General features: G+C 37.8%; 1 protein-coding gene across 2 annotated transcripts in view; it reads right to left on the bottom strand.

Moving 5' to 3' along the window:
• Positions 1–3,853: 3,853 nt before the first annotated feature.
• Positions 3,854–27,392, bottom strand: part of MAPK1 (mitogen-activated protein kinase 1) — a 39,580-nt gene continuing 16,041 nt past the window's right edge. Inside the window, exons 2-9 of one of the 2 annotated variants that reach the window (XM_010581635.1) lie at positions 25,699–25,881; positions 23,799–23,988; positions 16,166–16,282; positions 14,215–14,329; positions 13,590–13,721; positions 11,318–11,427; positions 10,465–10,592; positions 3,854–8,010 (exon numbers count right to left, since the gene is read on the bottom strand). In XM_010581635.1, the coding sequence (XP_010579937.1) occupies positions 10,476–10,592; positions 11,318–11,427; positions 13,590–13,721; positions 14,215–14,329; positions 16,166–16,282; positions 23,799–23,988; positions 25,699–25,881 (964 nt within the window). In that variant the 3' untranslated portion in view covers positions 3,854–8,010; positions 10,465–10,475. Of the gene's footprint in view, positions 8,011–8,148; positions 8,242–9,905; positions 10,593–11,317; positions 11,428–13,589; positions 13,722–14,214; positions 14,330–16,165; positions 16,283–23,798; positions 23,989–25,698; positions 25,882–27,392 lie in introns of those variants that run through there. The other variant, XR_775276.1, reaches the window with a different exon arrangement.

Here is a 27,392-nt window from a genome sequence, read left to right as displayed (position 1 = left end):
GGCGTGCAAAAGTTTGTGTTCCTTCCACATCTGTGGCATACCTATTCAAAAAGCCTGCAAAAGTATATACATGTACAAAAACTAACGAAAAGCTTTTTAAAACCACAGAATGCATTAAAAAGTCTAAAGTTTGAACTCTCGAGTCTATGATGTCTCAACTACGAGTTAGAATATTTGTGAGTTTTAACACTTCCAGGAATATAGAAAGGTTTTTTTTGTCAAAATTTCCTTTTAAGTACTAGCTATTGAAATTAAAGGTGAACTAGGAGAAAGGCTTGACTAAAAACCTTCCAGCTCACTTGTGATATAATCAGTACAGCAAGTCTCAAGCCAAAATTCTGAATATTCAGCATTTTTGCATTTGCAGTTTTAAGGCAGAAAACCATCTTCAGAACAAGCCATTTAGTCTTGCATCTAACAAAAAAAACCCCAAACAAAACAAAAAAACACACCAAAAAACCCTATAAGGTGCATCTCAAGTCTTTTAGTAATAGCAAATTTAAAAAATTCCTATGGCATTCTCTTACAGCTTTGGGTTTTATTATATCAGGCTAGAAAAGCCTGAAATTTGAAATAATTTTCAGACATGCTGAGCATGCATCATGGTTAGCGAGACTAAAATTGTTATTTCTGGGTTGTGTATTCAAGGTCAGCATTAAAATAATATGGTGGAATTAACAGATCATGACACCGCGCAACGCCTTAGTTGGTGCCATCCCAGGCACTGCAAGGACCGACTGCAGGAGAGGAGCTGCTCTGTGCTACGCAAGTTTTCTCCCCAAATCCAGCCGCTGTAACCAGCAGCCCAGAAGTCAGCTGCCTGTAACCAGGGCCCAGCTTTGTGACAGCTGTGTCCTCAGCTCAGCTTTACAGAAGAAAAAAAAAATTAAAAAAGCAAACAAAAGTTGAGCTGTGAGACTGTAGGTAATCTACAGCCATGCAAGAAAAAGAAAAGCAAGAACAAAGCAATGAAGTCATCAAGTCAGTCATAGCAGACAAAGGACTTTGGAGAAAAATACCAACATGGAAAGTGTAAAACCCTGAGGAAGAGACATGTCGCTGGAAGACAGTAACTCAGCAAGATCAAAGCTCAGCCCAGTCCAAGCAGCAATGGAAAGAGACACGGAGAAGTAGCATTTTAGTTGACAGCTAATACAGTTGAGCATCACACAAATTCACAGAAAGACTCACAAGATAAGTGAAAGTATTTTTTAACTCCATATTTTTAGATGAGAAAATGCTGCAAACCCAACATGCTGTCAAGGTATTTCTTGCTCTTTTCTGGGAAATCAGAAATAGAATACTTCAGGGTTCCTTTTTTCAGCCTTCATGTACAAACATAAGCTACTTCTGTACCAAGTAAAATGAAAAGCTAGAAGGATCACACAGTTATCTACCATGTTAATTAGGAAAGGGAAGGAACTTGAGCAAAACGGGCTCACTGTGTGTGTGTACGTGTGTATTGAGAAGATGTTTAGAGGCAATTTTAGAGAAGTAGCAGGAAGCTTTCTGTATTCAGAAGGTATCTTTAGAGTCAAAAAGAGGAAAGTTTGAACCAGGCACTGCTGGACTTCAGGCAGAAGTTCCCAACAGCAACAAAGAAACCCAGTAGAACTGGGTTTCATGCCACATCTTAGCCAAACGCCTTGTTCTTTTCTGTTCTTTATGTCTGTTTTCATACTGCCTTCCCAGAAATCCACACGCAGTTACCAGATCCCCTGCTGTGCTTCCAACAGGAAGAGTCTCAGGAGACCTTCCAACTTTCTTGCTTACCTCTTCACTGGATTTACATCAGTTTAACTAAGGGGATCAATAATCTATTATCACCAGAAATCTCACAAATCCTACAGCAGAAAGATTTCTGGAACAAATGGACTTGTTTAGACTCAGTTTGCTAATAGGAAGACAAAGAGAAAAGTAAATTGTCAATAGCAAGACATACTGAAAAAACAGGCAGGTTCTGGAACACACCTGAAGGAAAGTCATCAGCGTGAGTAATTTATAAAGGGGAAAGATAGAGGGGTTACAGAACAATTCTCATTTCTAACTTCCAAGATTAGCCTTCACATGAACACTGCATGAGTGGGGCCACATTTCTGACATGGGATGTGAACACTGGCCACCTCTGGCACCTGGCAGAGCACCAGGACATTGTTTTGCAGACTCACCAGAGCCACCTTCAGAACTGGAGTTCAAGCTCTAGAACTCTCCTGAAGCTAGCTGAAGAGTTTCTTTTGTGGTGAAAAGACACATCAGAGCAAGATAACCATCAGCAGACATGACAGGTATTGATGCAATGAAGTTTGTAAGTCTTCTACACGCCGCAAATGCTTTTCTTAACTTTCCAAGCTTGTCAAGTGTTATGTATATGCCATTTAGCAGAAAGAATAACTGAAAATGAAATGTGCACAACACAGAAGCTGGCATCTTCGGTCTGCAGAGAAAGTCCTGGGGTCAAAGCTCCGCAAAGCTTGATGCCATCAAACCTACACTAGTATCTCTTCCAATGAACAGGGCTCGTACTCAGCAGTTCTTCACAAGCCTTCGTGAGTATTTGAGTGCACCACCTCCCCCAGCGCAGGCCGCTCAGCTTCCAGAGCACCCAGAGGGCTCTTACTGAAACAGGCCAGCTCACACAAACCACAAGCCCACACCCCAACCCAAGCGCCCACCTCTACCCTCTTTGACTCCAACAGTTTAAGAGTGCCCACTATACTTGAAGCTTACAGATGGAGAAGATTCAGTGTCCAATTCTGGTGAAATACAGGAAATATGCATGATATTTCAAACTAACCCTACTTAAACAAGGATTCCAAGACTGTTAAGTCAATCAGTAGCTTGTAAAAACCTCCACTGAGACAAGCTGCAGTGTAGTTACACCTTGAAGTAACTCACTGAAGTACAAGCTACTGTAAATACAGCATTCTGCTGGGGGAACAAAGAAAGCGAGAGGCAGCTACAGTCAACAAAAAAGTAAGAACACTCACAAACCTATCTATGGCAAAAATGAAATTATATAATATTCTGGGGAAAAAACTACATACTCTGCTGTGAAAGCCAAAGAGGGAATGGAGAGATGAATTTTGACAAGCCAGTTCTTGGAGTTGTTACAGACCTGTCAGTTACAGCTAAGCTCTCTTTAGTTTCAGGTCACATTTTCTGTGTTTTCATATTAAGAGAAGTTTCTAGCTGCCATTATCCAACTACACCTTCTAAGGGTTCAGTTCTTTGGCACAGTCTGATTTTAGGCTAAAAAAAAAAAAAAAAAATTAAAGAATTCATTAAAAGCCCATTACAGTGATGTAAGCTGACTTGCATTGCTCCCAGCAATCACGTTTCAAACCCTCGGCCTGAGAAGAACCTTTTCATAGTAAAATGAAAACATTTGGTCTCCAAGGATTGCTTGAGTAATTATTTTCAAGATTTCATGGGAAGAGTGCAATAGCTATATGAATACCAATATAAAGAGCATCAAAAAAGCCTGTGAATCATCGGATACACTGGAATCTATTTGCATTACTCTATGCTCAACAGTTCAAAATACTGATGATTTCATAACTTTCTTGCACCAAAGATAAAACATTTCTGCCTGTCTATAAAGAAACTTCGCTTGTGTTTTTTTGGATGGCTTCCTTAATTTAATTTCAAGCTGGTGTAGTCATACAGTGGAATGAACACACTCGAGTATTTACAAATACTAAATGTAGGCTACTCACTACCGCAGTGTTCAAGTGACAGTCATTTTTTTAGATAAGCTAATGTAATACACATCAGTGTATTTATGGTTTATAAAACAGCAGTTCATTTTAAAGCAAAATTCCAGTCATTCTACATACGCACAGTACTATGCTGATTTGGTGATACAGGGACACAATTTAATGTTTTTCTTTGCATTTGTTTTTACAAGATTCAGATGCCAAAAACAAAACAGAACATTAAGTTACCTGATTTAAAAAAGAAAATCACATACGTTTACAACATCAAAAGAATAAGACGAAATATAAACCTTTGCTACTTACAACTGATCTATACAGATTAACCAAATCACAAATCTGTCACAATATAAACGTTTAATTGTTACAATGAGTAAGAACATACAGAAAATGATTTTTTTTTTTTTTTTTTATAAAATCTTCCTTTGCTTTTTTATTTTAAACTTACCATTAACTAAATTAGCTATGCAGGACTTGTGGGGTACATGACTAAGAAGGCACCAACAGTACAAAGCAAAGACAAAGCAGTTTGAGTATTTTTAAGAGTGCTCTACACTGATACAACACAAGAAAAGGCAACAATAGTAAGTAAACCAGCTGCAACCTTTAGAAATTTGTTCTAGATTTACAAAGGTAGTCCAACTTTTACATTTCCTCCAATGTTTCACTTAGTTTGATCACAGCACATGCTACAAAAACCACTGTAAGCTTCACTTTACTAATGTGCACTTTTCACTAATTTAGTGTCTTGATTTCAATCGTTAACTAAACCATTTTGAACCACAAATGTATTTAAAACTTAGTAAAAGGATTGTTTGGACTTTTTTGTTTAAACCACTGCATTTACAAAAATATTTCCCCTAAAATCTGGGATTGCTTGAAGACATTGCTGTACAAATATAAAAGTACTATGCAAGGGACCAAATTCATGGTATATGGTGTGTATGTATAGACTTATATTTATACCATATCACTGTGCTGTAACAACACAATAAATTTATCAATAACCAAGGACTATATAAACTACACTAACATAAGCAAATATATATTAATAAAGTTTAAATCTATAGTACAGTTGCTCAGCAAACAACTTCGACATGGTATAAATATATCATAGCATATTACAGTGGGCAGCAACAACAGGTTTTTCTTTTTCTCATTCTGTAAGGAAAACCATGCTCAACTCCTTGGGTTTCATTTGGCCACTGCTGCATTACGTCATCACTGCTACTCCTGAAAGCTCCCAGTGCACCACACCGCTCAGCCCATGTAGTGTGTTGTACACTTCAGATTTGATATAACGTGCGATATTGATGAGGAAGAGTCTGGCGACAGTCAGGGCAGCAGTAAGATGCTTGTTTGCCAAAGCATCCATGAGAATTTTATGTTTGCATATTTTTCTTCAGCTGTAAGGTTGGAATGTTTTTGACAGTGAACCGTTTACATTCCTTATTCCCAAAACATCTTTACCATGAAATATGCATGTTACTTTGATTAAGAGTTGCTGTTCTCCGCTCTAAAATATAAAAACTACATGAAGGCAAAAAAACCCAAAACAATGTAAAATGATGAAATAACCGACCTAACACAGTGTTGTTATAGGCACCTTCTTTTAAACTATTTCCAAAATCTGATTAAAAAAAAAAATCATGCTTCTGCATTTGACGCATCAACAAATTCAACCCAACAACGTTTACTGAATTCAGTAGAAGATTGGTGAATGTGGTTACCGATAGTGATGGATGCCAACCGGATTCAGCAAGAATAGCTAAGGAAGAAAGCCCCAAAGCACCAGATGTTAGGTAAAGCAAACCCTCGGCTTCTCACTCGGGGAGACAGAACGGAAGGTAAGTCTACACCTCCCCCAAAATCCAAAATTAAAGAAAGTATTAAAAAAAGAATCAGGAAAGAGAAGGATGAAGTAAGCTGCCAAAGTTCTCCCTTAATAAATTAAAACTGAGGTGTTACAAACTAATTTCAGTAACAGTCGTCTTTCCAACCATGCCAAAAATGACTCCTGTAGTAATGATGATCATACAAGTAGCAGAGATTCTAGAAATATTTCAACTTTTCAAAACTGAGTGAGAAAAGCGTTTTGGTAAAGAAGTGTAGAAATGTCAAGAGAAATTTCTACACTAGTATCAACAGTCAAGTGCATATTTCTATAGAAATGTTTTTCGCATAGGTTCCATACCACGATTCCATGATCACTTGTGCAGTGTCCTGACAATGCTCTTAATATGCTCCCCGCAACAGAGATTTATGTACCACAGGAACTTCCTAAGAGAAAATGCCCTTTAATGATGAACCCTTGCTTATTAAAAATTAGTTTTGGCAGACTAACACTTAAACTAGAGGAAAAAGAAAATTTTGAAATGGAATCTTGTAAGCACCCTTATCTATTGAAGTCTATAGTTAATGGCTTTCTAGATTTCTTTGAAGAGCAGACTAAATGGTATGAGGAAGCCTGGAGTTATTAACCAGCAAGCATCCTTATATACTACAGTAGCAATTGAACCTGATTTCCATTCAAACACATTACCCAAGATGAAACCAAAAATTAATTCTTAATGTTAACGTGAAGATATAAGATTTAAATTTATTTCCAGGAATTACAAGTGCATTTTGTTCATATTAGCAAGCAGTCTTTATACAATCCATTCTTCACTGCTGCCAAAATAAAATGAGAAAAAGACAGCAGAGATATGAAAAGCTAAAAATAGAACTATTTTTCCTAAGTTATTTGTTGAATAGCATTTCAGTTGAACACAACTCAGAGGTAACAATAGATTATTTTTTTCTCAATCATAGGCATGTGGCACTTAGACAATCATCTTTGCACAGAAAGCTTTAACAGTCATGCGAGGGCACAGTAATTATTTTAAACAAGGCAAATTTCTCACCACAGAGAGCAGTGGGGAAAGAAAAGGAGGCACTGCACTGGAACATAACACCTAGTAAACTCCACATTATACAATTTCAGTAACAAATACTTGAAAAGATCATTAAAAGGTATACAATTTTAAACATTATTTAGTGCTAGCTTTGTTTGGTTGTCCTAACTCAGCATTATCAGAAAAGTTTGATAGTACTTGACAACAGAACAGTACTTCATGTCACGAGCTCATGGAGGCTTGATTACAAATCACCATAGTGTAGGTTGCAAGAAATGAACTTGAGATGCTGACATGCTGTAGGAGCAAAAGTAAAATCAAACTTTCTCATTTAAAGATGCAGTGTTCCTCTCTGCAAGAATTCTGAATGTCAGTGATTAGATTCAAATGTAAAAACTATCAATCCTCATTTGAAGCATTTCATTGGTATGCAGGATGCAGACTGAGTTTATTAACATCATATTTTGGTTTCTCGCTTGCCACCACATATGGATGCCTTCCACAGAGAAAAGCATTCACCATTAGATCATCATGCCATTATGTTCTTTGTTAATCTTCCACCACACGGTGAGTAAATATAAGTTGGCGAGCTGCCACTCATTCTCTTTGCACAAGTCTTCTAAACACTACTACGTGGTATGAACTTTGGAAGTACTATGCCTCCAACATGGTTAAACTTTAAATGATCTCTTTTAGAAAAGGCAGGGAGAAAAAGGTACAAATTTTGTCAATACATGGAAAAAATGTGTCTTAGATGAATTCAATTAAGTTGGGTTCCTATGTGGCTCTTACGCTGTATAGAATACCTGTATGTACAGCACAGGACACCCAAACAAGTGCATAAGCAAGATTAACATGAACACGACTTATGCTGTAATCCATAGCATAATGGTATAAACTCCGCTGGATGCTAACCATTTCTATTTAAAAAGGAAGTGCAAAAAAAATCTGGGATGTCACTGACTTAAAGTGCCCTGAATAGTAGCTTTTCTAAAAAAATGCCAGCGACTTCAGTAAAGTCAGAAAAACATAGTTCATGGTGTAAACTTCTTACAGGTTAATGAATGATCTTCTTGGATATTGATCCAGGAGTGAAAGGAACCACTGCATCTTTCAAACCAGAAAGCAAGCAGTTAAAATACGGCCAGCAGTAGGTGCACTTACAGTACAGTACTGCAACAGGTCAACAATGGGCATTACGCATAGGAGTGTCAATTACAATTCTTCAGGCTTAAAAGATTCATTGAAAGCATGAAAAGCCAAAACTACCAGGAACTGCCCTCCTGAATGGCTCAAAGGAGTTAGTGGATAAGCTGAGAGAGGCCACAAGACATGACCAACAATAAAGAACTGGGAAGAGGAACAGCAACGTTTGAGCACGCCCAGTCCTTTAAGTCCTTGCCCTACAAAAAAGAGCAGAGACATATTTCAGTGAAGGAAGTTTTAACATCGCCTTTTAAAACAAGCATATTTTCCTATTTCTATGCTTTAGGTACACTATGTTTACCATAGACAGCAGTACCAATATATGTTTAAAAAAAAAATTAAAAAAAATCCAGAGACAGTGAGTATCAGTACATTACATTTTAAATTAAAATTTTACTTCTTCAAATGATTAGGAAGATTAATCATAACTAATGAATAAAGTACATTATTTGGTTATCTGAAGAATCTGTTATTTCCACATTGCCTCTCAATTCCAAAAACTACAGCCAAGGGGGAAGTTTTGAACCTCAAGAAATAAACACACCGAGAAGGGCTAGCTGATAAAGTACGGGGTGGTGGGGTGGGGTGGTGTAGGGGGTGCAGAAATGCACAGGAAGAGACCATTACTGTCCATTTTAAGCCAAATCCTGGGGACTGGCCTTCCCTAGGATGTCAGCTACTTTAAACTGTTGTGATGTGGAACAGCTAATAATTCTAACCACAAATGACTAGGACAAATTACCAGCATATCATTATCAAGCTGAGTACAATATTTAAACTTCAGAATCGCATCAGCCAAATCAACTCTTCACAGTAGCATTTAAAGGTAACATTTTTAGCAAACCAGAAATTTCCATTAGCACCAGATCACTGATATCTTTATCCCTAATCCCTTTATCCTTTAATTCCTAATACAACCTAGGTAAGTATGGTCTGTGGGCAAAGAGGCAAGCAGGAGAGATCATAAACTAAGATTTACCACAATGTTAGCTATTTGCTCTCCCCTCCTTCACACTATGACCCATTAGTAACAGGTTTCATCTTACTCCTCAAAGTTTATGTCATTTTCTTCCAGAACATGTACAGGTACTGCTAGCGCCTCTGGTACAGAATTAGCTTTAGAAAACACGGATGGGAAATAAGCACCACGCATGTTACCATGTCCCAGGGACTAATTCTATTGGTAATGCCCAGCTAATAATAAGAGCCAGATTTACCTAACTTTTAATTATTAAAATAGTTTCAAATGTTAGCTAGTAAGCTGAAATAAACAAAATACAATATTTCTAAAGATCAAAATTACTTCATTTGTGAACTTCTATACATTTGAATATTCAAACCAGTGGCAACAGAAGTTACCCTATCTAAGTAAAAACTGTATTTTCAGAAGTTTCCTTCACTTCCCCCCCGCCCCCCTTTCTTTCACAGATTTCTTGCAGTGAGGAAGTTCACTGGCTCAAAACTTAACCTTTCTGCTGGAATCGCCAACCAAAAAACCAGTGATTGCAGAATGCTGCTGTTGACGGAGAATAGCACAGAAACTACTTTTAAGACCATAAAACAGGCAACCTAGATTAGGCTGTCTTCTTTTGTTTGTTCTTCTTTTCCAGTCACAAAACTTTGATACCTCAAACTATTGGTAACACAGAAGTTTCACAAGACCAGATATGAGGGAGAAGTTTTCTACGATGAGGGTGGTGAAACACTGGCCCAGGTTGCCCAGAGAGGTGGTAGATGCCCCATCCCTGGAAACATTCCGGGTCAGGTTGGATGGGGCTCTGAGCAACCTGCTCTAGTTGCAGATGTCCTTGCTCGTGGCAGGGGTCTTGGACTAGATGACCTTTAAAGGTCCCTTCCAACCCATACCAGTCTATGATTCTAAGTATTACAAAAATTATTCAAGTCAGTATTTGACCAATCTTGTATGAAACTACTGAGACTTCCAAGCATCATGGTATATGAAGATGAGTTAAGTTCATTGATTAAAAAAAGAAAAAAGAAAGAAAAATAAAAAGTCAGAGACAGTAAATATCGGTACATTACATTTTAAATTAAAATTTTAAATCTTCAGTTTAGGACAATTAATCATAACTAATTTATGAATATTTAGATTCCTATTTACTCACACTATTTCAGAGGTACTTAAAACTGAAGTTAAATCATACTGAAGGTTCAGAGGGGTTTTTTTCCCCTTTAAAATAATTTAGGAGATTTCTCCTCTGTACGTTACATTTAAGGAAGAATTTTTTTTAAAGCATTTGAAGCCATATGACAAAATAGTAACATATGAAGAACATTGCCCCCTTAAAATGTTTTTTGAATAAAATTTGCATTTCAAGGTGTTGAGACAGCTTTTATTCTAAGAAGCACTATTTAAATGTAATTCTTATTCCTTAAATGTAACCTAAAAACTAGGTAAACATCTCAGGCAATTGCTTGGATTCCCTGTAAACACTTCAGTGTTGCAGGCAAAACTAAACACTTTCTTCAACAACAGAAGAGGACCGAGGTCAAATGAATAAGCATAAAGCTATCCTTTAACAGGTAGTTATCCTATCAATAGAAAAGGTAAGTTCTACATTTCACTAGTGGTAAGAAAGTTCCAAAATTCTTCCCCCTGCCCAAGTAGTTTCGTATTGCTGTGACTTTACCTATGCACAATTTAAGATCGATATCCTGGCTGGAATCTAGCAGTTTCCTCAAAAATTAGTTCTTTCAGCTTTTCCTTCGGCAAGTCATCCAACTCCATATCAAACTTGAAGGGTGCTTCAGCTACAGGCTTAATAATATAAAGAAATATTATTACTTTTTTTAATATTACTGTTCTGTTGAATTTCATGTAGTTCTTGTATGGGGAAAAAAATCTGAAAATGCGCTTCACAAAAATATCTAATACTGTGCAGCCTTCAAGGAAGAACTCATTCTGTTAATCCTTTGTGTGCATTATATATTAGTTTACCAAATTTTAAATCAAACCATAGTAAGTAGCTACTCAAATCTAAACCACAAGTTAAAATAGTTGTTAAAGTCTAATAACTTAGTATCTACCTAAAGAAAAAATTATCTGCAACATTTGTATTTCTTGGAATAAACATATCTTCCTTAAGGAAAACTAGCTTATTTCCTCCTCCCCTACTTCATCACTAAAAGTAACCTGAAATCTCATCAGAATTGCATACTGAACTACAGTGAGTTCAGATTCGGGGGTTTTAAATGTGTAATCTGATGGCAAACTCAGTTATTCTTCTCCTTCATCTCAGACATTATGAAACAAGACCATAGCAAGCCAAGAAGTTCCATTTTCAGGAGAGTACACCTTAGCATCTATTTATTGTGTTACGCCTCCAAAATGCTGTACTAGAATAAGAACTACAAGATTTTGGTATATTGATGCAATTCATTCCTCAACTCCATTAGAGCTGTAGAAACACTGTCCTTAAACTAATGAAGAAAATAACCTCTTGCATCATTTAATCAACATTTACATTTTAACAATGTCTTTACCTCATCACTTGGATCATAATACTGCTCCAGATACGGATGGGCTAAAGCTTGCTCCACTTCAATCCGCTTATGAGGATTAAAGGTCAACATTTTATCCAACAAATCAAGCGCTAAGAGGAAAAAGTGAGCAAGAGTTTAATACACACTCCAAAATACAAAAGTGTTATGAACACTGGTATTACACAGAAAATACATGCTACTCTAAGTTTTGCACTAATTCCAATGTACATCTGGAATTCCCCAGCTGTGGTAGCAGTAACAGAAACAGCAGATTGCTTCTTATAACTTGGGCAGAGTATCTTCACCTGCCCATCTTATCGACATTCCCTGGTTATGGTTTCCTTTGGCACGATCTGGTCTAATGGAGACATACCCTTTCAAAAGCTGTTCAGCATCAGAATGAATGTCAAGGGAAGAAATGCATAGAACCCTATGGTATAATCTATTTTTAACTACAGCAGAAATGGAATAGGTAAGGCTTTTTCTTCACTCAAATAGATGCTTTGGATTTTTGTGCCAAAAATCCAAACCAAGATAGAGCTTTTCTGAAATGAAAAAGTAATCAAGAATATGTTCTTATTCTGAAAAGAAAACTTGGCTGTTTACTGACAAAAATGTCATCCAGAAGTCATTAGGAGTTCTAGACCATCACAGTGAACTATTCTAGCATAACCAGCAGCCCAGAAGGTACTCTCCACCTAAGATGCAAATATATTCATGTTGATGAGATTCAGGCAAAATCTGTTGAAGACAACTCATAAAGAATCCATAGAGAACTTGAAGATCCAGTAAGACAGAGAGTGAGGTCTGATGAAATTCTGGACAAATGTTACAAGTCAGAGTTACTGCAATTGTTCAGTTACTTTGATTGTAACACATTTTCCCTTTCCAAGACAAGGAAACAGAATGATTATAGCAACAAGAAGCCCAAAGATATCTGCAGCATCCTAAATTCCACTCCATTTCTTCTCCTCACCACATCATTTATGACACAGAACTTACACAGAGGCTTCTTACTGCGGCAAAGTAGTGGTAGCTTTGCATCAGAATGAGATGCGTACCAAGCATTGCAGAAGAGACAGACCTTACCACTGCATACAATGGCAGCTTGGAAAAGCTGCAAACTGGCACAGCAATTAACGTTAAATATTCTGACGAGGTTTTCTCAACACTGGAAACTCACATGCTCACTCCGTGCTAAAGCATGTCCCGCACAATGCTTTTTACTGAAATGATTGACAAACAGCTTTTTGAAAAACTGCTCTGTCAAAGCTACTCTGAAGATCTAGATGAAAAGGTGTTGCAGAAGTCATGCAAACAGCATGTTCCCCTAGCAGCTAAGTGTATCAGCATTGCTACAATTTCAGCTGTCAGAAGCCCACGGTAAAAATTCTCACATTGATGAGCACTATTATAAAAGCAGAATAAATCACTTCTGTTTCTCTCAATGACAAGGATAATCAGCTCTACTCAGTTCCATCTGCAAAAATCAGCTTTTACATGGTAGTTCAGTACCTGATCGTATTCACTAAGAATTATCTAAAATTATCAATTTAAAAAAAGGTGACTTATGAATTGTGTCAGAGCAGGTAAAAGAGCACTGTACTGTGAATACAACCACCCTTAAACTGCGTGAAGTAGAATTTAAAACGCAAGTCAATAGCTATCTAGCAAAACAAAATCATATTTACCCTCTAATAAAGCCTTGTTAAGAAAGGCAACAATTATTACATTCCTTGCTTTTATAACTTTTGCTCCACTTATCATAACTGAATTTTTTAACCCATTAAATTTTAACCTTTCATACTGCCTAAGGACCCATACTTCGATTGATATTATCCAGTTTGATCTAGAACTGACATGCAGTCTGCACAAACTATACTGAGTTCAGCAATAAGCAGCTATCTCATATCTGATTTTAGAAACAAAGTTCAAGATTTGTTTGATGCCTCTCTCAAAATCCAATACCTATGTTCAGTACTTGAGTAAAGTATCATGCTTTCAAAGATAGTAACAAGAGTTAGGATTTACGTTTTACACATAAGTTAATGATCAAACACCACAACATGTAATCTTAGAGTTACTAAAAATTGCTTTAAAAAGATAAGCTAGTATGAGGGTTTCATGCTGGTTTATGACTTTATATTAGATTTAAACTGCCATTTTAAGGGACCTACATGTTCTATTTCCAGTATAGATAAATTCTTAGGATGGTTTTAAAAATCCCATTCTGCCATTACTTTCTGATACAATGTAATAGAGCATAAAATACCTTTGGGGTCAGCATTTGGGAACAGCCTGTTCCATGGTACCTTGTTTTTGTGTGGTAGGGAAAGCAAGTAGTTTCTGGCCTTTAAATTTATTATACAATTCAAATCTTCTTGGGAAGGGGATCCAAATATACCCAAAAAAAAAAAAAAAAAAAAAAAAGCAAAACCCACAAACAGTAATGCATTCTGTGAAAAGCATATTAAAACAGTTATATCGCATTTGCTAAAACTCAATATTAAAACTGCTGGGAAGAAGATTTCAGACTAAATGTTTTAAGAGTACAGGATCCTTTAGAATTCTTTTAGAAACCTTTACTAAAGAGGTTTAAGTTATTTTTTTCTTGTAAACAAACAAATGCATTTGATTTTTTTTTTTTAATTTTAAAAACCTCTCTGCTGATGTAGTAAATAAATTGCTAAGTATCCTCTAGTTGCCCCAAAAATCAATGATTTGTTGTAGAAATCACTGCAGAAATAACTACAGGGAACAGATGATACACCTACAGAGCCATACGTTATATACTGACCAACAAGAGAAAGAAACGAGCAACCAAGACCACTCTAGCTGGTAGAAAAGGTGGAGAGAGACAGATGGATGTGGAAATGCTACTTTTCTATAAAGCTTACCAAGGATATGGTTAAGTTGGTCAAGGTAGTGTTTTCCTGGAAAGATGGGTCTGTTGGAGAGCATCTCTGCCAGAATACAGCCTACTGACCAGATGTCAATAGACTTGGTGTAACCCTGCAAGTAAAGGGAAAACACATTTTTGTCAAAGAAATTTTTGCATAATTGCAGCAACATGTTACTTTAGTACGTGTTACTTTAGTAAATTGTGAAAGTGCACGCAAATAAATATTTTTTTTTCTTAGATGAGTCGTGCTTGTTCATGGTCTGGTTTTTCTGTACAGAATGAAATAATTAAGAATTGTATATCAAAAACACTAGTTGGAAGGGGTAGCAAGAACTGAAGTATGTAAGATATGCTTTTCCAGAAGGATTCTCTAAGTTTAGCTAAACTTATTACCAACCGCAAATTTCTGAGGCTCCCTAATTTTATAGCAAATTTAAACTAACAAATTTTGGAAACAAGCTATTCTTCTTAATTCCATAGCTCCTAACAGTATGCTAAACGTGGAAAAAAAGCCATCCTTCTTCCTAATAGGATCTAAATATCACTAAAGTAAGCAGCCTTCAACAAAGGAGTGAAAGTGCAAAATTAGATTGTTCGTTAACTGATTTGTAAAACATGACAGGCAAGTAAGTAGTAAAGATGATGTGAGAAAGCCAACAATGGTAAATGGGATATAGATAAGAAGAATGGAACAAATGGCCATATTTTCATGTGTATGGATAACCTGTGTTATCTGTAAGAAAAGGCTCTCATTCAGAGGCACGCTAGTTACACTAGTGACTGGGTAGCGCAGGGACGAGTTTATCTCAAGAGCCCCTGGCCACATGAGCTCCCTTGCCTTACTCTCCCATAGCCCGCTGCCCGCTACTCCCTCTCCCATTAGTAGGGAGCTTCCAACAAAAGCTAGTAACTTTGCTGAATCCACAGCCACCTTGGCTCCAGCTTCTCAGGACATGATCACTTGACTTTATTTTCAAGGCACTTTAATTCTAAAAGGAATCCGGCTATATGGCAGGGAAATTTTAAGTTGACCACCTCTTAAGAAACACACAGAATATTTTCTTGTAAAAGCTGCTGATAAAGGATATCCAGAAATAAGGCTAAGTTGCCCTATGTTTATGGCCTCAATGTGAGTTTAAAATACAAGAAGTTGGGAAAAAACCTCCTCGACTGGTCAGATGACTATTTTCTAAAAGCACGTTAGACACACTATTGCCACAACAAATCAAATCCAACAACCAATGAAGCAGTAATCCTACAGAAACAACAAAGTCTTCAAGAAATATAAAATACAGACACAGATGTCACATAGGTATTTTGCTAATGAGCATACGGCTGTAGAAACTAATGCAAAGGTTATGAAGGATATCCATTACTAACACCATACAGGGACTGGATACACCTTAAAACAGCCACAGGAGAACATAAGAATAATTCCAAGTATAAAAAAAAAAAACACCAAAGGGATGATTTCATTAAGACTACAGGAATGCAATTAAGATTGACACACAACAAAGATCACATGCCTTCAGAATCAGTTTCACCCTCATTATACATTCTAAACCTAAATTAAGATGTCAAGATAACATTAAGGCAACATTTGCAAGCCTTGATGAAAGCAGCAGTAAAATGCTCTCATTACTAGCACTTCTGTCCTGCTCTGTGGAAGAGCATTTGATGGAAAGAAGCCTCATGATTGGCAAGGAACTAGACACACATGGGAACTCACGCACATGATTATTCAGTTATAGCATCCCATAATTGTATCTGGAATCACAAATTTATTGCAAACCAGTAGCTGTACTGCAAATCCATTACCGCATTTCCTCAAGACTATGCATGCGTTCTGATCCTAAAAAGATGGGGCGGGGTGGGGAAGCAAAACTGGTACTTGCAAACGAATAACCACCAACAGAAGCCTCATAGCAGCGCACTATGGTTCTCACCTTAGAATTCAGCATGATTTCAGGAGCCCTGTACCAACGTGTGGCCACGTATTCTGTCAAGAATCCTGTGTGATCATGATCTGGATCTGCAACACGAGCCAGTCCAAAGTCACAAATCTGGATTTAAAGAAATAAAAAAAAAAAAAAAAAAAAGGCAGCATATTAGACATACAGCTTCCAATACTACAACATTACTAATTCACCTTTCCCCAACCCATGATGTAATACCTACAAATACAGTGATCATAACCTGTATTTTTAAAAACAAATTATTGCACTAAGGTTAAGAAAAATGTTTTGGATTAAGTACAAAGAGCATCCGATTAGGCCATGCAGGGGCCAGGAAGAATAAATGGTTTAGGAAAAAAAAGATGTTCCTTATGCACAATTTATGTTGCACTACTTAACACTTTCTCTGCCAGATAGGTGGCAAGATACACTTCTCCAACCTGTTATTAGAAATTTACCAGAAAATGAAAAGAGATTAAGATTTCCAGAAAACAAAATTACCAACCAACACATTTGTAGCAAAGTTCAATACCCTTTTTTACAAAAGCTAGCATCATAACTACATCTTTGCACAAGAAACATCCTATCCAATCATGAGATAATGGTAGACTGGAAAGATTATAGGTTGCTGAAGGAAGCATGAGCATAAGAAAAAAAAAAAAAAACCCACAAGAAAATATTTCTCAACCTGTATCAGGAAAATAGTTGTATCTAACCATGAAAAGAAAAATAAACTCTGATCTAGACTAGTGACTTCAGCACAAAAGAAGTGTTTTTATCTATACACTAGTAAGGAGGTTCCATGGCTTTCAGAGCTATTTAGTGTCCTCTCTCCAGAGAGAAATTAACAGAACTGAAAACGTGAAGAAAGACAGTGTTCCTTTCTTACCTTCCAAAAGGTAAATGGCAAGCTTGTTGAGCGGCACATTAGACACATTCATATGCTTTTGCTACCACCAAACAAATACCAGTTTATGATAATGATCAATTTCCACAGAAAGTGTATTTGCATGAAAGAATAAGTACTCTCAGAAAAACAAGGCATCAAACGTAGGAGTGCCAAACAGTTAGGAGGTTCCTCTGATGCATACTTTTTATAATAGTTTACTCTTTGATAGTTAATTGTGTACACTAATTATATTAAAAATGTGAAGTAATAATACGTTGTAGTCAATAAATACTGTAATTGATAATCCCACCAAAACCACAGAAACCTCATTGTACCCTGGCAACCTACTCCTTTATTATCCTGGAGGGACAGCCTGTGAAACAATTGATAGATCAGTCATGGAAGAAGTGATTCAGCTGACTAAAAGCTACATCTGAAAGACAAGATTCAGCAGCTGACTGTTAAACAGAGGGACTGAAGAAAAGGCAGTGATGAAATTCATAAGCCAGGCTGCATGGGATGACTCCTCTGACTTTAGCTACATAATAAAACAACCCCAAACCCTGAATCCTTAGAAAACAAAACCAAAAAGAACCCTTTTAACCAGGTCAAGGTTCTCCCAGGCTACAGAAACAGAGCAGCTGCCTTGTGTGCAATTAGCAGCTTACATAAAGAGAATCAGTACAAATAATCAGAAGAGTCTCCTATAAAGACAGAAGCAAAAAAACTGTAGAGAACAGCTTTATGGACTTCAGAAAATAATTATGTGGGCAGACAAAATTGTTGCAATCTCTTCCTCCTAACCTCAGGAAAAAAAGCTAGATAAGACTATAGGCAAGGAGGTTTGTGCAGAATTATACTATTACACATGAGCAAAGTGCTAGGATTTGTTATTACTAAGACAAAAGAAGACTGACATTCGTGAAGAGAACAAACTGAATTACAGAAGGTGTCTGTGAATCTCTCAACTCAAGTAGAAAAATGCACATGGGATGGAAAGTAAGATTAATGACAAAGAGAGCTCATTAAAATGACAAAAAGCCCCTGCTGACTAGAGCAGAAACAGGTTAAGCAGAAAAGAAGAAACACCATTAGTGAGAAAGGCATCAAGGTTGAAGCTGCAAGAAAGAGGCTTTTGGCTGTTAGCAGTGTTTTCACCAGCTGCAGAGCTGACCAGGAGCATTAGCAGGGCAGAATAAAAAGAAGGTGGAGAGGCCAGCGTTCTGCCTGAAGTCCTGGGTGCAAGGGACAGAGCACAGAGACTGACTGTACCCTGGTGAGGGCAGACGGTTCTTGCCCTGCGGCAACAGAACACATTTAACAAAGCAGCTACCCTATTTATGGGAGGGAAAAAAAGATTGCGAGTCCACTATGCCTGTTCAAATAATAATTGGTAAAGGTCAAAGCACCAGAAGAAGGTAGGCTTCTCAATCAGAACTTAAACAAAAAAAGAAAGAATATGTGACAGCAGCATAACGACAGGCAAAATATTCTTGGCATTTTGACTAAGTCACAGCAGATAATAAAAAACTGCATAATGAAAGACCCAGGTATGTCAGTCAGTGCTTCATGCCTTGGAGAGACAGAACAGATGCTACTGAGAGAGATGGAATAACCTCCCCACTAAATAAATAAATTTTTAAAATGCCAGCATCCTATTTATACATTTAGCTTCCACTTCTTGAAAACAATGTTCTTGTAATCAGTATCAGGTATGCTTTTTTTTTTTAAAGAGATGGCTTAAAATTGGATGAAGCTATCAAGCAGATGGGAAGATTTATGAGGATCATGTACATATGACCATTTACTAAGCAAATGAAATTACATCCAACAGTGCTACTAATATACTGAAATATCTGAAGTTGTATTGTTGAGTAGTCTGTGTGTATGTATATATTTATATAAAAGGAAAAGGAGAGGCTTCCATTAAGTTTAGGTGTTAATGATAAGATGGTAGGTGAAACAGTTGCATCTCTAGAGTAATTGGTAAAATCCTGAAACAAACAATAACTTGTAATCTTCCTCAAAAAAACCCTCTCATCAGCCTCCTTTCAAGTCTTTCAAAGTCTCTAACAATTCTTGAATGTTTAATAATTGGCAGTATTCACTATGTGGATAGAAAAACACAATTGTACTGGGTTTGTGTGGCAAGGTTGGGGGGGTGGGGGGGGAGTTACAGGGGTGGCTTCTGTAAGAAGCTGCTGGAAGCTTCCCCTGTGTTTGAGAGAGCCCATACCAGCCGGCTCTAAGACGGACCCGCCGCCAGCCAAGGCCAAGCCAATCAGCGATAGTGGTAACGCCTCTGTGATAACATTTTTAAGAAGGGAAAAAAGTTGGGACAGACAGAAATGGCAGCCGGAGAGAGGAGTGAGAACATGTAAGAGAAACAACCCTGCAGACACCTAGGTCAGTGAAGAAGGAGGGGGAGAAGATGCTCCAGGCACCGGAGCGGAGATTCCCCTGCAGCCCGTGGGGAAGACCCTGGTAAGGCAGGCTGTCCCCCTGCAGTCCATGGAGGTCCACGGTGGAGCAGATCTCAACCTGCAGCCCGTGGAGGACCCCATGCCAGAGCAGGGGGGTTCCCGAGGGAGGCTGTGACCCCGTGGGAACCCCGCGCTGGGGCAGGCTCCTGGCAGGACCTGTGGATCTGTGGAGAGAGGAGGCCACGGAGCAGGTTTTCTGGCAGGACTTGTGACCCCGTGGGGGACCCACCCTGGAGCAGTGCGCTCCTGAAGGACTGCAGCCTGTGGAAGGGACCCACACTGGAGAAGTTTGTGGAGGACTCTCTCCCATGGGAGGGACCCCACGCTGGAGCAGGGGAAGAGTGTGATGAGTCCTCCCCCTGAGGAGGATGAAGTGGCAGAAAATAACGGGTGATGAACTGACTGTAAACCCCATTCCCCGTCCCCCTGTGCCGCTGGTGGGGGTTGGTAGAGAATCCGGGAGTGAAGTTGTGCCCAGGAAGAAGGGAGGGGTGGAGGGAAGGTGTTTTAAGATTTGGTTTTATTTCTCATTACCCTACTCTGGTTGATTTGTAATAAATTGAGTTAATTTTCCCCAAGCTGAGTCTGTTTTACCTGTGACAGTAATTGGTGATCTCTCCTGTCCTTATCTTGACCCACAAGCTCTTTGTTTTATTTCCTCTTCCCTGTCCAGCTGAGGAGGGGGAGTGATAGAAGGGCTTTGGTGGGCACCTGGCGTTCAGCCAGGGTCAACCCACCACAACAACTTATAAATAAAATTGCTATAGTGTGTTAATGTTTTAACCCAGTCAGAGGAGTAGATCCTCAGGCAGAGTAAACTGCTACACTGAAGACACTGCAATATACTAGTTGAGAACCTGTTTAAAATAACTTTGACCTAATTTTCTGAAATATCAGTGCCACTGGTCTAGGATAATTATATGGTCATGAGAGTTTTTATGTAACTTATTTCATTTACAGAACTGCAAAACAGGTCAAATTGTTGGGTGCAGATAATCATGAAAGCATGTGAAAATATTCCTAAAAATGTTAGGTACCATTTTAGAGTATATTCCAGCCTGCAGCATGTCAGTATACATTAATCTCTTTCATGGGAAAGATACCAGGATGCAAAAAAGAACAGTATCTTTATTACCCAGGACTCTCGCTGGAGAGAGATTCCAAGGTAGTAGTTTTCATGGACTCTCAAACTTAATCTTTCACTGAAAACATGTAACAAGAGACAGTAGTTAAATCAAATTATGTACTTTCACAAACTTTCATTCACTATGTGATAAGTCATATTTAAGGTCTCATTTAAGTCTGTAGCATAGCCTAAAGAAACAGAAACAGCTTTAGGTTCTGCCCTTCTGCCCTGAGCCTTTCAGCTGCTTAGGACAAGCTATAGGGTTCACAGACAAATTTTGTCAATAGAGACTCATACATTCCTTTCCTGGAAATGGAATCTGTGATCCAGAGGTCAAGATCATGTTCAAGGGAGAAGAAAGAAGGAGCTCTTGTTACAACCTGTAGGATTCTGAGCTCCAGAAAAGATCAACAGCTTGCTCTCATAATGCATTAAAGAAGCTAACAGCATTACCACTGAAGATGAACAAACTTTCTATTTTCCTTCTTCCGAAAGTGTGATTTGAAGTTGTTCATTTTCACAGCATGCTGTGTTTTGAGTTTATATACAATAAACAACTTTGTAAGCATGCATATGTACATAGCTGACACAGACTTGCAGAACGGCCCTAAAAGAAACAAGTTGGTACAAGTTCAACATTTATCAGACAAGGCCTAACATGTACTAGTTTTCTCTCCAATTCTGTTGTTTAAAATTTAGATGTGGTATTAATACAACACCAGAGTTCCCTTTAGGTTATAAAAAACCATATGGTCTGTCATACAGACTACCATATTCTGAACTAGGAAGCACATATTGCAGTGGCATTCTGTTTTTTAAATCTTATAAAGAAATTGTAACAGTACTCACTAAGGTCATACTGTATTATTTTGCCATACAATGAGCTTACCTTCTTTTTCATGACCATCTTACTGGCGTTAAAACATTGCCTTTTATTATTTCATTATCTTTAATTGCACATAACACAGAGCTACACTCAAACTGTTCTTTCCTGCTTCTATCACACAGTCATTGTAGATTTTACTCCATTTCTTTCATGAAGAGGTTAATGCCTTGAAGGGATCTGATGTAATAACAGCTGCTGAAATCCCATAGCAAGAGTCAGAGGTGACCAGTCCAGCAGTACGATGCATTAGGAGAAGCTGACAAGTAGCAGTGGGAATGTAAAGCAAACTGATAGTGTAACCAGTACTTAGAATGGACCAGCATATGAACAGCAAGGACTTTTCTTGGAATTGTGACAAACTTGTACAGCCAGCAACTGGTTTACATTTTGAAGAGGGTATTTTTGGTTTGCCCTTTTTTTATTTTAAATGAGAAAATTAGAGCTACTACAAAAAACAAAGTGTAATTAGGTGCAACACAGTATGCAACAAACACAGTTGTACCACCTCAGATCAAAGTAATGTAAGTTCCGTAATCTTGCTCCATTAGTGGCCAACAGCAAATACAAAACGTAAAGTGTAAAAGGGAACATACTCCAATGCTTCTCTACTAGCCTCTCTCATCTTCCATGGATTTGCCACCATAGGACTCTCAACCAGAGACAGCATTCAGTAGCTTTTTCTTCTACTAACTTGCTTGGTGTTAAGTCACATTATCTGCAATATCTACAGTGCTCTGTGGTACCAAATACCACAGCTTAACAATGCTGCAAGTTAACTACTATGTCCTTTCACTCTGAGCATGCCACCTGCTCTTTTCATTCCCCCCCAGCCTTTTTAATAGGTAAAGACAGTGAACAATTGTTCTGTATTCACCCTCCCTATGCCACTAACAATTTTAGCAAATTCTATTTTATTCCTTCATTTCTGCAAGCAGTATCTTCCAGCAGGTGAGACCTAGGCTAAATAGTTCTTTCTGATACAGAGAGAAGTACCTTTAAGTCCTGGTCTCCTCGTTTTAAAAGGATACCATAGGGAGAAGTGTGATAACTATGGTCACACAGAACTGAAGACTCAAAAACAACAGAAAGTTACAGAATGGCATGTTTTCTGTTTTATTCTCTATTTCTGTCCTAATTCTTCACACTTGGTTTCCTTTACTGAATGCCACTAAGCATTGAGCTGACATTTTCCAAGAATGATAACAGCTCTAAGATCATCCTTCTGTAGTATTAACTAGTAGAAAGCCCATTACAGGAAATATAAATTAGGAACGTTGCCTCTCCAAGTAATTGCTAGGCATTTAATCAGCACTGAATTTCACACACCATTTTAGTTGCCCACTAATATGAAGCCCTTTTCCAACAATGAACACTTAGCAGTCTAAACAGAGAAACCAAGACTTGAAATATACACAGTTTTGAGTTTACTTTCTAGGTAAACACAATTCTGCTTCAGATAAGTATTTTCACCTAGCTTTCACTTCTACTAACTTTGCGTACTGTGTTCAGTTCTGGGGCCCCCAACCTAAGACATGGACCTGTTGGAGCAAGTCCAGAGGAGGGCCACAGAGACGACCAGGGGGCTGGAGCACATCCCCTAGGAGGACAAGATGAGACAGTTGGGGTTGTTGAGCCTGGAGAAGAGAAGGCTCCAGGGAGACTTATAGCAGCCTTCCAGTACCTAAAGGGAGCCTGCAGGAAAGATGGGGAGGGACCCTTTAAAAGGGAGTGTAGTGATAGGACATGGGGTAACAGTTTTAAACTGAAAGAGGGTAGATTTAGATTAGGTATTAGGAAGAAACCCTTCACTGTGAGGGTGGTGAGACGCTGGCACAGGTTGCCCAGAGAGATTGTAGATGCCCCATCCCTGGCAGTGTTCAAGGCCAGGCTGGATGGGGCTTTGAGCAACCTGGTCTAGTGGAAGGGGTCCCTGTCCATGGCAGGGGGGTTGGAACTAGATGATCTTTAAGGTCCCCTCCAACCCAAACCATTCTGTGATTCAAAGAGGCTGTTTCAAAGTCAGCCTCCAGATGGAAACAGTGATGCACTCATTAAAATAGCATAACAGTGAGTTCTTAGTCACTCAAATCTTAATAATTATTTTATCAAAACCAATAAAGTTTTGGCAACCTTTCCACGATAAAAATCACATTAATCCCCAGTAACAAAACCACATAAATGGTTATAGCAGGTAGTTTATGAAGACCATGGGAACAAACTTGTAAGAAATTTCAACTAACCTTGAGATCACAAGTGGTGTTAAGCAGCAGATTTGAAGGTTTGAGGTCACGATGAAGCACATTGGCTGAATGGATATATTTTAACCCTCTCAGAATTTGGTAAAGAAAATAACAAATGTGGTCGTTGCTGAGGTGTTGAGTCTTTAAGAGCTTGTAAAGATCTGTCTCCATAAGATCTTGCACAATGTATCTGTAAGGCATCAGATGTAAGGCAGCAAAACAAACATGGTGTCATATTAGATATCAACATACAGTACCCCAACGAAACTTCTGTAACAATTTTTCTCTTTTATTTTCCTGTTTCATGATGATTATGAAACTATGTAGTTGCTTCTTGCAAATCAATCCTGTTACATTATGCAGCCCTTTACAGAATTAGGAGGCACCAGCATGTGGTCCTCTCAAATTAATCATCATAAACCTCTATTTCTTTATATTAGAGCCTGATTTTTATTGGAATCTTGATATGATCAGATTCCTATCCTGCTTGCCAAGAAACAAAGGCTGGGTTTTAGTTTAATGAGTAATAAGCTTCTGAGGTACTTGCTTCTGGTTGCATAAAAGCATAAAGGTAGAAGATCTGATCAGTTCTGATGAGTCTTCTCTGCCACCTCTCCATCTCAGAAATTCAGCTGTTGTTCTCCTTTACTATATATTTATTATGCTACATTGAACACAGCAGTCCTTTGCTTATCAAAATTAAATCCTAATATTTTTCAGTCAGATTAGTTTTTTTTTCCTCCCCCTAAAATTGAAATGAACTTAAAGAGAAGGGAATTTTTTCTGCTTTGTCAGGAATGAGTTAAGTAAAACTTGCTTCTCCCTTAATTCAGATTGGCTGCAAAACCCTTGGGGTGTAGTTCCATGATCACTTTTCACCGAAATAGGATTTCGTGAAAACACACTACTATTGCCATTCCAGTTGGGCGTTCCCATCCTATCCTCTGGGTATTCAGATTGGATCACACAACTAAGACATCTTTTTACAGGCAGCATGCACTTATATTAGTCAAAATGGCCACAGAAATCCAACCTGAGAACCCCTAAGACCCAAGTGAACTCAAACAATATCTTGATAATTTATGAAGTGAAAACATTTGACCTAGATTCAATTCAATTTCTCCCTGCATGCACTTATGCCTTTTATTTGGCAGATATCTGCAAAGACCCGCAAAACCGATAAGAACCAATGCACACGGACTTGGGGAAATTAAGCTGGTTGACTCTAAACTAGGCCTTGTATCTCACATTGAGTCTCCCAGCTAAGACTACTTCATACGTTAGATATCCACATGAAGTCATACCTACACAAAGCCAGGTTTCCCATGAAAAAACAATTAGTATAACAAAAAAGCCAGATTTGCACATATTAATCAAGCATGTTTACCTGCCCAGGTGCAGTTTCAGACTTTTCACATATGCAGAAAGCACTGCAAAACTGCAGGTTGTGTTTTGCTTTATTTTAAATTCTCCCCCCCGTCCCCCCCCAAGATGTATCTATTCTATACTTTAAGAAAACTGTAGACAATTATAGCAGAGTCTGGCCCTTTCATTTTCTCCTCAAAGCAATCAGTTCTAACAACAGCTCTATTAAGAGTAAATATAGTTTTAGGATTAAGAGACTAAACTAAGTCATCTCCACAATGTTGAGTTCTTTGCCTTGGAAGATAAATTATCATTTTTTTCTTTTCCTAAGAAAGAACAAACAAAACTAGTGTTCACCTACATATCAAATCTATCTATATATCTATAAACTGATCAAACACTAGGAACTTCCCTTTAAATTTACAATAGTAGAAGCCAACTTTTATTAAAATTTAGTAAGGAAGAAATAGTCAAAACAGAGAAGGCAGCAACCATCACTAACTATGCAGGATAGCTTAAAACTTCAAAAGGATACACATCTTTCATTTGTTCAATAGTTGGAGCTCTGATAATATCATTTATTCCAATAATATTCTCATGCCTGAAGCGCAGTAGGATCTTAATCTCTCTCAGAGTTCTCTGGCAGTATGTCTGATGCTCAAAAGGACTGATTTTCTTTATAGCAACTCGAACTTTGTTGACGTTATCATAGGCAGAACTAGAAGAGAATCAATAACGTTAGTTAAAGGAATATTAAATTCATTCAATTCAGAAAGCCAAGAATGTGAATTCAACTGAATATAGGGGTGGTGCATTTGTTTTATGTTTATTTTTATCAAATAAATAGAGGCGACAGCAGCACATATCTTTTTGTTTGATGAACAGACAAAATACTGTTGTTCTATCACCAGCCAATTTGGGTATCTAGAGGTCACTAGCTTTCCCAACTTACTTAAAGCCTGCTGATTCTCAGGTACCTAAACAAAGAAAGAAGTATTCATCATCTTTATCAGCCTGCGGAACAAACAAGTTTGGGTCTCTTTCGATATGCTATAATCAAGAAATTTGAGAGAAAAAGTTCATCTTGAGTTAAGCCATTGACTCTGGGACGCAGAAAAGCCTTCAGAAATCACCTTTCAAGCAGCAGAATTCCACATCCTGTATCTAACTCCTGCAAGTAATTCCAATTGTCACAACCTTTTACTCCTCCATCGAGCTACACTGTCGGCACCTCCATGAAGAACATGGAAGAACAAAAGGGATGGAGAATTTGTGAAAACACCTTTCCAAGTTCAATTCCAAAGATAACAGAGTTCGAGAAGAGAAAGAATGTATCCAACTACACACATTAAGTGAAAGCAAGCAGCAGTACAACAAGGTAATATGCTGATTGTGACCCATATTAACAAACATGTTGGCTGCTACATTTACAGCACTGTCATTTCAGAAGCTCAGAACAGCATTCCTAGCTATACCAATAAAGCAGTCTCGCATTTCTGTTCAAAATGCCTATGCATTTATGAAGAATATCACAGCCTGAGCCTAATAAAAAGGCTCAGTAAAACACACATAATTGTCTAAAATTTGGACTCAGGTTATTATTTAGTAAAAATATTATGAATCCTTACAAATTTTAGGATGCTTTCTATGGTCTTGCTTACATGAATGAAAAAGTATCTCATAATAATTTCTCTTTGTATTAAAAGTATATGGTAATTTAATTAATTAGAATTTAAATGTGTGTATATGATTCTTGTTCCTTTCAAATTTCTTTTTGCTCACTACTGCATTGTTTGGAAATTAAAAAATAATCAACCCTACATTTAAACATTTCTGTTTGCCTCAACAATTTAATATAAAAATATAAACATACTAGCCAAACAGGCTTTACATTCCACCAGTTTTCTATAATCAAGTCCCAGAACATTCTTTGAAACTCTCTTAATTGGCCTTACTCTGCTTAGATGTCCAGGTATCTGGTGATCAGGTAAAGCAGAATGAAATATGAAAATCCAATTAGAAAAGAAGACGTAAAAGGAATTCAAATGCCTGGCCACATCAAGTTTCTTCCACCACTAAGCAGATTTATGGTGCAACAAGCTGTTTTTGAGACAGTACTGTTACCACTGTAAGCAAAAGTGTTTAACATTTCCCACTTTCATTATTAAAAATGACATAGAATTTGTGCCGCCAGTAAGATCTTCATACAGCTCATGCATATGTAGCGAC

This window comes from Haliaeetus leucocephalus, unplaced genomic scaffold, assembly GCF_000737465.1.
Source record: "Haliaeetus leucocephalus isolate CR32 unplaced genomic scaffold, Haliaeetus_leucocephalus-4.0 Scaffold802, whole genome shotgun sequence".
Lineage (NCBI taxonomy): Eukaryota > Metazoa > Chordata > Aves > Accipitriformes > Accipitridae > Haliaeetus > Haliaeetus leucocephalus.
Note: the sequence above shows the minus strand (reverse complement) of the source record. Positions and strands in the feature narration are given on the sequence as shown.